At 41.0% G+C, this 12,957-nt stretch overlaps 1 protein-coding gene across 1 annotated transcript; it reads left to right on the top strand.

Annotated features, from left to right (window-relative positions):
* The first annotated feature begins 1,089 nt into the window (after positions 1-1,089).
* On the top strand, positions 1,090-9,566 carry LOC112224675 (tryptase). Its single transcript, XM_024388373.2, has 8 exons — positions 1,090-1,231; positions 1,331-1,403; positions 1,502-1,525; positions 3,018-3,071; positions 6,361-6,523; positions 6,724-6,992; positions 7,179-7,324; positions 7,603-9,566. The coding sequence occupies exons 2-8, from the start codon at positions 1,358-1,360 to the stop codon at positions 7,993-7,995; spliced, it is 1,095 nt and encodes a 364-aa protein (XP_024244141.1). The 5' UTR covers positions 1,090-1,231; positions 1,331-1,357; the 3' UTR covers positions 7,996-9,566.
* The last annotated feature ends 3,391 nt before the right edge of the window (positions 9,567-12,957 follow it).

Genomic DNA, 12,957 nt, shown 5'->3' with positions numbered 1-12,957 from the left:
TGCCTTCACTATTATTCTACAATGTAGAAAACAGAAAAAAATGAAGAAAAACCTTTGAGTAAGTAGGTGTGTCCAAATGATTGACTGGTACTGTATCTGAGCAGTTAACCGATCGCTGCAGCTGTACATAGTCTATCGGTAAATAGCCCACCCATTTTTACCTACCTCATCCCCATACTGTTTTTATTTATTTAATTTATTTACTTTACTTTTTTTTACTTTACTTTATTTATTTCTGCTCTTTTGCACACCAATATCTCTACCTGTACATGACCATCTGATCATTTATCACTCCAGTGTTATTAATCTGCAAAATTGTAATTATTCGCCTACCTCCTCATGCCTTTTGCACACAATGTATATAGACTCCCTTTTTTTTCCTACTGTGTTATTGACTTGTTAATTGTTTATTCCATGTGTAACTCTGTGTTGTCTGTTCACACTGCTATGCTTCATCTTGGCCAGGTCGCAGTTGTAAATGAGAACTTGTTCTCAACTAGCCTACCTGGTTAAATAAAGGTGAAATAAATAAAAAATAAACTGTATATGATCAAGACATTTCAAGATATTGGTTTGTTCTTCCAGTTAATCTACACTATTCTGCATTTAAAAAATGCATTACATTACTGCATGTACAAAACCCTCTCACAGACCCTTAACTCAGCATACACTCTTCAGGGAAAAAAGGTGCTATCTAGAATCTAAACGTGTTCTTCGGCTGTCCCCGTAGGAGAACTCTTTGAAGAACCCTTTTGGGTTCCAGGAAGAACCCTTTTGGGTTCCATGTAGAACCCTTTCCGCAGAGGACTCTACATGTAACTAAAAAATGGTTCTATCTGGAACCAAAAAGGGTTGTACCTAGACCCCAAAAAGTGTTCTCCTATGGGGACAGTCGAAGAACCATTTTGGAACCCTTTTTTCTAAAGAGTGTACCTATTGCCCTGCTGATGACCCATCAACAGTGGAAAATGTATTCAAACCGGTTTGGTAGGTATTTGCTACCAGAACATTCAGAGACTTACTGTATGCCTACTTCCAACTACCTGGATAAAGGAAAGAACTAGAGAAACAGGTTAGCTATTCGTGTGAGTGCAATTGTCACAACGACAGTAGATGTCCTTGAGATTATTCATTGATGTCATTGATTCAGCCCCCATTGTCTACAGTATATAAGAGTATATCGCCAACCCAACAGAAATACACAGAAGAAAGGGTGAATGCACAGAAACAGGTGAGCTCGTCTAACATATTTGTGAATGAAGTCAGTTTTGAAGAAGGGGATAATGATATTCGTGGGTATGACGATAATGATAATCGTGTTTGCTCCTAGATTTGAGCAGAAAAGGAGCTTCTGATAATGGGGAGTCAAAGGACGCTTTCCGTGTTGCTTCTGTTGATGATGGGTAAGTACTTTATCCACTTTGTTTGATCATGATTGTGCTACTATTTTACAAGTGAATTTCATTTGGCTGACCTTGATCCCACCCTGTTGTTTCTCAAGGTATGGTGACCACTGCTTTTCCTGGTGAGTTTACATCGTGTCCAATTCCACTTTTCAACTCTGACCGAATTATAGATGACTTGAAACCCTCATGTGATACTTACAGATAACCGGAAACGAGCAGAGATCAGATCACTTCGTAGTGAATGAATTAGCACAGATAAATCCATTTACTTCTTTATTCTACAGAAAGATTGCATGGGAATGCACACTTAAATTAAATTAATATTGCCACAATATCACTCGAGATGATCTGTGATTTGGAATGAAAGATTTTAAAACAACTGTTTTCATAGTGTTTTAGTGTAATTTCTATACACACATTCCATGCATTGTTTAATTTAGTAAATTAGCTAATCATTATCTACTTTGTTGTTGGTTAAAACCACATGATGCACCTTAGATGATGTCAAGTGTTTGAATCGCTCTAGAAGTATTGTCTTCAGTAAATACAATATATAGGTCCTGAGTAGCCATGATTGCTAACATTAGCTAGCCCTAGTCAGATGACTTATAAACAGTGGTAGAAAAAGTACCCAAATCATCATACTTGAGTAAAAGTAAAGATACCTTAATAATAGACAATGACTAAAGTAAAAGTGAAACCCAGTAAAATATTACTTGAGTAAAAGTATAACAGTATTTGGTTTTAAATATACTTAAGTATCAAAAGTAAATGTAATTGCTAAAATATAAAAGTAAAAGTATCATGAATAATTTTCTGATATTATATTAAATCTTCTTAAGGATCCTCGCCTTTTTATAAATTTTCGCCTAAAATGACATATCCAAATCTAACTGCCTGTAGCTCAGACCCTGAAGCAGGGAAATGCATTTTCTTGGTACCATTTGAAAGGAAACACTTTGTAGTTTGTGGAAATGTGAAAGGAATGTAGGAGAATTTAACACATTAGATCTGGTAAAAGATAATACAATGAAAAATACAACCGTTCTTTTGTATTTTTTTTGTATCATCATCTTTGAAATGCAAGAGAAAGGCCAGGTGCAATTTAGATTTTGGCCACTAGATGGCAGCAGTGTATGTGCAAAGTTTTAGACTGATCCAAATAGCCATTGCATTTATGTTTAAAAAATGTCGTATCAAGACTGCCCAAATGTGCCTAATTTGTTTATTAACCTCCTGGCTAGGTGATGCATTTCGAGTGGACCACGAGCAGAATGGTTTTGGGGGTGCTTAAGCACTTCCTCATTCAAACAACTAGCAAAAGTCTAAATTCTGAAACCCTGTTTTGTTATTGTGTAGCAGTCATAGTTTCTGTCTGGTTTATAATTACTATCAAAATGTACATCTACCAGTGGTTGCAACATGATACAACGCAACACATTACTCTTAAAATGTCACAAAATAACTTTAAAAATCAACTGGTGGTTGCCGCATGATACAACGTAACAAACAAGCGTTTAAATAAAAAAGGAAATCTCATATTTTGGGGCTACAGGGCTTTATAGGAAGTGCTCGTGCTTGGTTTTCAACCTCTTTGTCTATTCCTTCCAGCAACTACTACTATTGCAGGCATCACTTCAACGGTTGGCTCTTCATCAGCCACTGGTGAGTTTATATTAAGTCCAATAAGGGATTTTTCAATCCTCTCTGACTGACTGAATTTTAACCATCTCTCATCTTAATCATATAGTATGTTATATACACTACCGTTCAAAAGTTTTGGGTCAATTAGAAATGTCCTTGTTTTTGAAAGAAAAGCACATTTTTTGTCCATTAAAATAACATCAAATTGATCAGAGATACAGTGTAGACATTGTTAATGTTGTAAATGACTATTGTAGCTGGAAATGGCAGATTTTGTTATGGAATACAGAGGCCCATTATCAGCAAACAACACTCCTGTGTTCCAATGGCACGTTATGTTAGCTAATCCAAGTTAATCATTTTAAAAGGTTATTTGATCATTAGAAAACACTTTTGCTATTATGTTAGCACAGCTGAAAACTGTTGTTCTGGTTAAAGAAGCAATAAACCTGTCCTTCTTTAGACTATTTGAGTATTTGGAGCGTCAGAATTTGTGGGTTCAATTACAGGCTCAAAATGGCCAGAAACAAAGAACTTTCTTCTGAAACTCATCCGTCTATTTTTGTTCTGAGAAATGAAGGCTATTCCATGTGAGAATTTGCGTCCCTCTGCAACTGGATCTTCGACATCCTGACACGTCACCCCTAGGTGGTAAGGGTAGGTAACAACACATCTGCCACGCTGACCGTCAACACGGGGGCCCCTCAGGGGTGCATGCTTAGTCCCCTCATGTACTCCCAGTTCACTGCATGGCCGCCCGACACCAGCACCATCATCAAGTTTGCTGATGACATGACTGTGCTAGGCCTGATCCCTGACAACGATGAGACAGCCTATAGGGAGGAGGTCAGTGACAGGGCACTGTGGTGCCATGACAACATCCTCTCCCTCAACGTCAGCCAGCGAAAGGAGCTGATCGTGGTCTACAGGTAATTAAGGGCCGAGCATGCCCCCTGGGCTTTAGTGGAGCGGGTCGAGAGCTTCAAGTTCCTCGGTGTCCCCGTCACTAAGGATGTAACATGGTCCAGACACACCAAGACAGTCATGAAGAGGGCACGACAACAACTTTTCCTCCCGGGAGACTGAAAAGATTTGGCATGTCCCCCCCCAGATCCTCAAAAAGTTCCACAGCTTGAGAGCATCTTGACCGGTTGCATCACCGCCTGGTATGGCTAATGCTCAGCATCTGACCGTAAGGCCCTACAGAGGGTAGTGCATATGGCCCAGCACATCACTGGGGCCAAGCTTCCTGCCATCCAGGACCTAAATACTAGGCGTGTCCGAGGAAGGCCCTAAAACATTGGCAAAGACTCCAGCCACCCAAGTCATAGACCGTTCTCTCTACTACCGCACGGCAAGCGGTACAGGAGTGCCAAGTCCAGGTCCAAAAGGTTCCTTAACAGCTAGCCCCTTGACAAAAGACTCCTGAACAATTAATGAAATGGGCACCCGGACTATTTACATTTTACACTGCTGCTTCTCGCTGTTTATTATCTATACATAGTCACTTTATCCCTACCTACATATAGAGATTTACCTCGACGAACCTGTACCCAGCACATTGACTCGGTACCGGTACCTCCTGTATATAGTCTCGTTATTGTTCATTTATTGTGTTATTTTTGTATTTTTTGTATTTTTTTTAACTTTAGTTTATTTAGAAATAATTTCTTAACTCTATTTATTGAATAGCATTGTTGGTTAAGACCTTGTAAGTAAGCAGGTAGCCTAGTGGTAGCCTAGTGGTTAGAGTGTTGGGCCAGTAACCGAAAGGTTGCTGGATTGAATCCCTGAGCTGACAAGGTAAAAATCTGTCGTTCTGCCCCTGAACAAGCCAGTTAACCCCACTGTTCCCTGGTAGGCCGTCATTGTAAATACGAATTTGTTCTTAACTGACTTGCTGGTTAAATAAATTAAAAAAGAAAAGAAAATTCTCGGTAAGGTGAACCGTTGTATTCGGTTAATGTGACAATAAAATTAGATTAGATTTGAATTGCCTCAAGGCTTAAAAATCCTTCTTTAACTGCTCTCCTCCCCTTCATCCAGACTGATTGAAGTGGATTTAACAAGTGACATCAATAAGGAATGAAAGCTTTCACATGGATTCACTTGGTCAGTCTATAGCATGTAAAAAGCAGGTGTTCCTTATGTTTTGTACACTCAGTGTATATAACATGTAATCTTTGTCTGGCTTTCCGGCAGAGTAGACGCTTTGTTGCTTATTGTATCCTTTCAAAGTTTGAAAAGTGCACATTTATTCACCACAAAAAGGGCAAAGGGGAATGGGGGAAAAAGGAAACCGTCCTCTAACCTCTAACCCTACATACTCTATATACCACTATCCCCAAACACCATAGTGGGTTCGGAACATACTCTATATACCACTATCCCCAAACACCATAGTGGGTTCGGAACATACTCTATATACCACTATCCCCAAACACCATAGTGGGTTCGGAACAAAAGCAGGACACCGCTTTGGTCCCTGAGTCTTGAAATGCCGTATGAACAGCACAAAAAGTTCACCTCTGGATACTCTGATCGAATTGACAGAACACAACTACTTCTTCACCACAAATGGATAGGCCAAAAGGCATGGATCCACGTTCTCCATGAATCATACTCACTTTTGTCAGGATCAATTTCAAATTCACTATCTACCATCTGCTCCGGGTTTTCAGACGCGTAACATGCATTTTTCTCTCCTTTACTTGACTCAAAGGAGAAAGTATATATTTCACAGTCTGTTTGCATATTGCGCCCCACTTTCTGACTCACCTGAGTCCCGGACAAGAATTCCATCTGTGTGTGGGAATTCGGGAAACACAGTAACAAGCCGCCCACTGTTGACATGCTTCCAAAATGACAAGCCCGGCCTGCGTGCCAGGTCACCTCTTCCTGTGGTTTTCTGTCCTTAGGTCACATTTATAACATGTAATTGCATAACACAACAGATTAGATAAACTGGCATGACACACTCACACATTCACAAAAACAACTGTGAGCAAACCACTCCCCAAAATATTCTAATGAGCCACCGCCCCCTCAAAAGAGGAAATAATAATTTTCTGCAAAGAACCTTTGAACCTTCAGTATGGTTCCACATAGAACCATCACCCTTCATACAGAACCCTTGTGGAACCCTCCAAATGATAAACATGAGTTTCTGACATTGTATTTTCATCTAAAATCAGTTTGGCTGAAATCCCGGTGCAGATACCACACTATAGATTTCCAATATAAATTGTTGATCTAATACCAATGGCAAATGTGGAGTATTTAATTCCAATAATCTCTATTTTTATGTTAGTGTGTGGCACCCCTCCACTCAACAACAAAATAGTGGGAGGAGAAAATGCCCCTGCAGGAAGTTGGCCCTGGCAGGCAAGTCTCCAAACTTCTGACGGACATGTTTGCGGTGGGTCCCTCATCAACAAGGCGTGGGTGATGTCTGCAGCCCACTGCTTCTCTAGGTGAGTTAGCGTGAGATACAAGGGGACATAAAAGTTGTATTACGAATAAATAATTGTCAGTTATTTGTGATGCAGCTGAGCGCAACTCTTGAAATAACTTTTCCAAAATGTAACTGTATATAATATATATATATATAATAATCTTATATTTCATAACTTTGATCCATCTTAATTTAATTACATTTTTCGTTCCAACAAAGCTCAGACCCAGATGGTTGGAACATTAGCCTTGGTCAACAGACCCTGGAGGGGATTAACCCCAACGAAGTGTCCAGAACTGTGGCTGAGATCATAATACATCCATCTTACAACGGTTTAACAAAGGACAACGACATCGCTCTGCTCAGACTCTCCTCACCAGTCAACTTCACAAACTACATCCGACCCGTCTGTCTGGCAGCAAGTGATAGTGTTTTCAACAATGGTACTGATAGCTGGGTGACCGGCTGGGGCAACATCAATGAAGGAGGTGAGGACACATTCATGATCCATTGTAGGAGATGTTGATGAGATGATGTTTTATGTGAAACAGTGCCCCCCAGTGGTCAGAATTCAGGTGCACATGAATTTCTTCTTATTATTATTCTGATGTAAATTGTCATAAAGTTGTTACCTCCCATTTTTAATCTCCCATCACTTCCTTTATTTCCTTCAGTTCCCCTCTCATCCCCTCAGGATCTGCAAGAAGTGGAGGTTTCAGTTGTGGGGAACAGACAGTGTGACTGCCTCAATGGAGCCGGCTCAATCACAGACAACATGCTCTGTGCTGGTGATCTGGCAGGGGGCAAGGACTCATGTCAGGTAAAGTTCACGCTAACTCATCTTGTTCTACGACAGTGCCCAGTTTTTCAAAAGTTATCGATTTGGATTTCGGCAAGCGGATAGGATTAAATGCATAGAAATAGAATGAATAGAACGGGCGTCCCCATTCAGGTCAATGATACGCCTGTTCTACTCATTCTATTTCTATGCTTTTAAACTGATCAGATTGCAGAAATCTGATAAGTTTTGAAAAACTGGGCCCTGTTCCATTTCATTTCCTAGATCCTTCTTTTAATGACCTTGCTCCATCTTCTCAGGGTGACTCAGGAGGTCCAATGGTGATCCAACAGAACTCTGTCTGGGTCCAGTCTGGGGTTGTTAGTTGGGGTCAAGGCTGCGCTCGGCCCAATCTCCCTGGGATCTACACCAGAGTGTCCCGTTACCAGTCCTGGATCGACACCCATATCAGGACCGACAAGCCAGGCTTTGTCCAATTTACCTCCAGTGGGGTAGATGCTGACAGCGATTACATCTGTTCTGATGGCCCAACAACTACTGTCGACCCCAACCCCTACCCCTACCCCTACCCTTACCCCTACCCTTACCCCTACCCTTACCCTTGCGAATCCATTTTTGATCATGGGCACAGTTTGTTCAGCTCCCTTTATTTGCTGAGCACCTTGTTCATTCTGATGTTTCTTACCATTTAAATGATTTCCGTGATGCTGTCAAGGGCAAGGTTTAATTGGCAGTCTGAGTGCAAGTGCAATTCGTTCGGGAGATGTATCTTTTAAAGTAATGGCTGGCATGCTCTGGAAGAAAGAGAGTTGGGAAGGAGATAGGATATGAGTTGGGAAGGAGATAGGATATGAGTTGGGAAGGAGATAGGATATGAGTTGGGAAGGAGATAGGATATGAGTTGGGAAGGAGATAGGATATGAGTTGGGAAGGATATGCAGCAATAGGCTATCTAGTATATTGTGTGTTCACTTTTCCCTGGGCACATCTTGCTGAGTGAGTGTTGTTTTCAATGGGCCTTACTGTTGTCTTGATTTATTTGTGAAGATGGATAACCTGAAATGTATTTACTTATTTATTAAAGGGGCAATATGGGATTCAAACAAACAGTGACCCTGACATTGTTTTGTAAAAAGCTTAGGGATAGAGCTGAAGAAATGTATCTCTTAAATTCATAGACAGAGGGTTGGAAACAATGACTGTCTGATAGCTTTAACCATGTTTTGTAAGCTTTACAATGTTTTTTTTTTACAATTACATTGTTTATAAAAAATATATTAAAACAAGCTTATATTTTGGCTTGTGGTGAAGTAGGACAGCACTAAGCTCATGAGACATTTTAAGTTACATTCTTCAAGAATTAATGGCTATATATCATTAAAGAGGCACTTTAGTCTCATTTTCATCTCATTTATCACGTTATTTATTTAACAAAAGGCACATCTCAATGGGTGGTTCAAGTAAGTCATGACATGGCACAAGTGGGAGGGGCTTTTCCCCTTCTGTTCTCTATTGGTCGTCTAACCACTAATTTGCACAAAACATATATGTTATACCCTTAAGTGGGTGTACATTAATTGGGATAGATATTGTTTCAACAAGAAACATTTTTATTTTATTTATTTTTTTAGCTGGAGTGTGTCTAACTTATAAGTAAAAAAAAATGGGTGTACCATTCCCAGATTGCCCTTTTAATATTTGAGAAATGACAAATCCTTTTGCTATGAAAGTTGTATAAGAATGAAAAATCAAATGTCTTTATGGAGCGGCCTGCAGTGGTCTTGTGGTTAGTGCCACAGCCCGACTGGATAGGAGCGTCTGCTAAATGACTGCCATGTAAAACGTCTCCTGTCTTTCTTGTCTCGTCTTCTATCTTTCCGATCAATTAAAAGCATGGTTAACACTATGCTTTAAATACACATATTAACCTTTCCTAAAGAAGGCACTGCATTGTGAAACTTTGGTTGAGGTTTATTCATTAAAATGTTGTGAACACATATAGAGTGGGTTTATTCATTAAAATGTTGTGAACACATATAGAGTGGGTTTATTCATTAAAATGTTGTGAACACATATAGAGTGGGTTTATTCATTAAAATGTTGTGAACACATATAGAGTGGGTTTATTCATTAAAATGTTGTGAACACATATAGAGTGGGTTTATTCATTAAAATGTTGTGAACACATATAGAGTGGGTTTATTCATTAAAATGTTGTGAACACATATAGAGTGGGTTTATTCATTAAAATGTTGTGAACACAGAGTGGGTTTATTCATTAAAATGTTGTGAACACATATAGAGTGGGTTTATTCATTAAAATGTGAACACATATAGTGTGCTACTTTATTTTTATACAAGGTTCACATATTAGCCACTATTAAGTAGTTTATAAGTGTGTGTATATATAAGTGTGTGTAATATATATATATATATATAAAGTAGTAAATAAGGCTTTTATTATGCCGTATATCAATATATTCGACCTGAATTAAGGGTTCAATTATTAATAAATAATTAATGTGTTACTGGCCAGTCCTCAATAACATAATTCTAATTAGTATTATTGTTAGGCAGTAAATGATTATCCGGAGAATATAGATAATATTGATTTCAGCTTATATATATATATATATATATACACAGTTGAAGTCAGAAGTTTATATACACCTTAGCCAAATACATTTAAACTCAGTTTTTCATAATTCCTGACATTTAATCCTAGTAAAAATGTCCCTGTCTTAGGTCAGTTAGGATCACCACTTTATTTTAAGAATGTGAAATGTCAGAATAATAGTAGTGAGAATGATTTATTTCAGCTTTTATTTCTTTCATCACATTCCCAGTGGGTCAGTAGTTTACATACACACAATTAGTATTTGGTAGTATTGCCCTTTAAATTGATTAACTTGGGTCAAACGTTTCGGGTTGCCCTCCACACGACGAGAGTGACAGGTGCAGTGATATCCGCAGAGAAGGAGCTGAGTGAAGAGGGAAGCTGTGCTGTGAGGAAGGAGCTGAGTGAAGAGGGAAGCTGTGCTGTGAGGATGGAGCTGAGTGTAGAGGGAAGCTGTGCTCTGAGGAAGGAGCTGAGTGTAGAGGGAAGCTGTGCCATGAAGAAGGACATGAGTGAAGAGGGAAGCTGTGCCATGAAGAAGGACATGAGTGAAGAGGGAAGCTGTGCTGTGAAGAAGGACATGAGGGAAGCTGTGCCATGAAGAAGGACATGTGGGAAGCTGTGCCATGAAGAAGGACATGAGTGAAGAGGGAAGCTGTGCTGTGAAGAAGGACATGAGTGAAGAGGGAAGCTGTGCTGTGCTGTGAAGAAGGACATGAGTGAAGAGGGAAGCTGTGCTGTGAGGATGGAGCTGAGTGAAGAGGGAAGCTGTGCTGGGAGGAAGGAGCTGAGTGTAGAGGGAAGCTGTGCTGTGAAGAAGGTTGACATCAGGAGCAAAAAGAGGGATATGTCCTCCTGTGGTTCAGAGATGGACCCTGACTAGTGGATGAAGTCCCTACAGTGACGACTGCCGGGTTTGTGTCTCATCCTTATGATGATTCAGACCCAGTGGGAGTGAGATTTGTGAAGAGAATGGATCCTTGTATTCTGGCTGAAAAATATTCAGGTTCGGTGGAAAAGAGATTGGGGACTGTTGAATCGGTGAAAGTAACTCGAAGTGGTCTCGTGAACTGAGAAACATATATAGTCAGACAGATTTATTTTGTTTCTTCAGTCCAGAGGGAGCTGGTGCTTCAGACCACGCAACTAGGGACAAGAACTATGACTGTTTTTCTGTCCGGAAGTAGGGCAACATTGAAAGGAGTGATAACGGAGGTGGCTTTAAGTGTTGAGGAGGATCCGCTGGAGGATTCCTGGTGTCTGTGAAGCCAGTCGTTTGGTGTGACGTAGACCCGGTGGAAAACGTGGTTGAACGGAGAAGACTTTGTCCATCCTGCTGAGTTTTGATGCAGAGTTTTTGCCCGACTAGGTCAAGATAGGATGTGTCCGTTGTCCCGTGAGAGCTTTTGTTCTGAAAATACTAGTGTTTTATGTGCCAAGCTTATGGTCATCTGGCAGCAGTGTGTAGGAGGGAGATTCCTAGATGTGAGAAGTGTGCAGGATGACATGAGACAAAGGAATGTGTAGTATCGGTGGAGAAAGCTGTGTGTGAGCTGTGGGGGTGATCATGGGGATGGAATCGGAGCTGTCCGGTGAGACACAGGCAGCTGGAGGTCAGCATGGGTCAGAGTAGTAAAGAAGTGTTGTAAAGAAGTGTTGTAAGAAGTGAAGAGAGTGGGTGAGGAAGATGGGTACAGGGTGAGGGGGGTACAGGGTACAGGGTGAAGGGGGTACAGGGTGAGGGGGACAGGGTACAGGGTGAGGGGTTACAGGGTACAGGGTGAGGGGGTACAGGGTACAGGGTGAAGGGGGTACAGGGTGAGGGGGTACAGGGTGAGGGGTTACAGGGTACAGGGTGAGGGGGTACAGGGTGAGGGGGTACAGGGTACAGGGTGAGGGGTGTACAGGGTACAGGGTGAGGGGGTACAGGGTGAGGGGGATACAGGGTACAGGGTGAGGGGGTACAGGGTACAGGGTGAGGGGGTACAGGGTGAGGGGTTACAGGGTACAGGGTGAGGGATCCTGAGAGGATTCCTGTGAGTTGGCAGAGACCCACAAAGAGGGATAAGAGTAATATGTGCATCTGTAAGGTTGGTTTCTTAGCATTCATAGCCGTGTTTGTCAACTATAATGCGGAAATGGAACGTAAAGTCACAGAAAATAGAGGTTGTGGTGGCAGTCACAGAGAAGTACTTTGGATTGCAAGGTTTTACTGCAGAAGAGTTGCAGTGGATGTTGAGTGGTAGTGTTATAAGTCCTCCCAGACCGTTGGTCTGGAGTAGGTTTTAGACAGGGTTAAATGGTGGAATGGGCTGATGTTTATTTTTGTTGCGAGGGCTAAAAGGTGTCAGGGAAATTGTTTTTTTTTCTCCCCAATTTTGTATTACAGGAATGTAATATATGTTGACTGTGAGTGGCCTCACACTACGGTACAGTAGCTGGCGGTGTTTGCACCTAAAAGTTGGATGTGATTGGTCAACCTAATCCTAAGAAGAAGAAGACGCTGTCCAATGGAGACATGAAGACTGGTCTTGGCACCAGTGTAACAGATGTGATCGTACTTTGTAACTGTGCGTGTGCCGAGCCTTTCGCCAAATGCAATTCTTGAGGTGGAGTAACTCTGCAAGATCACGGTCGAACCAGGGGCTTGAACCTGTTTTTAATTCTCATTTTCTTTATGGGGGTGTGTTTGTTAACAATACCACTGAAAATATCAAAAAAGAAGGTCCAAGCGTCTTCGACAGAGGGGATGAAGCTGATTCTATACCATTTTACAGAGGCCAGATCATGAAGGAAGGCTTGCTCATTAAAGTTTTTTAGCAAGCGTCTATGATAAGTCAGGACAGGTTGTTTCACTGAGCAGTAATTACGTATACAGGCTGTAAAACCGTGATCACTAAGGTCGTTACAGAAAACACCAGACTGATACCTATCAGGGTTATTTGTGAGGATAACACAAGAGAGTAGCCTTTTCTGGGTGTTTGGAGTCATACCTTGTGGGATTGGTAATAATCTGAGAAAGATTTAGGGAGTCCCA

The sequence above is a fragment of the Oncorhynchus tshawytscha genome, linkage group LG25 (assembly GCF_018296145.1).
Source record: "Oncorhynchus tshawytscha isolate Ot180627B linkage group LG25, Otsh_v2.0, whole genome shotgun sequence".
NCBI lineage: Eukaryota > Metazoa > Chordata > Actinopteri > Salmoniformes > Salmonidae > Oncorhynchus > Oncorhynchus tshawytscha.
Note: the sequence above shows the minus strand (reverse complement) of the source record. Positions and strands in the feature narration are given on the sequence as shown.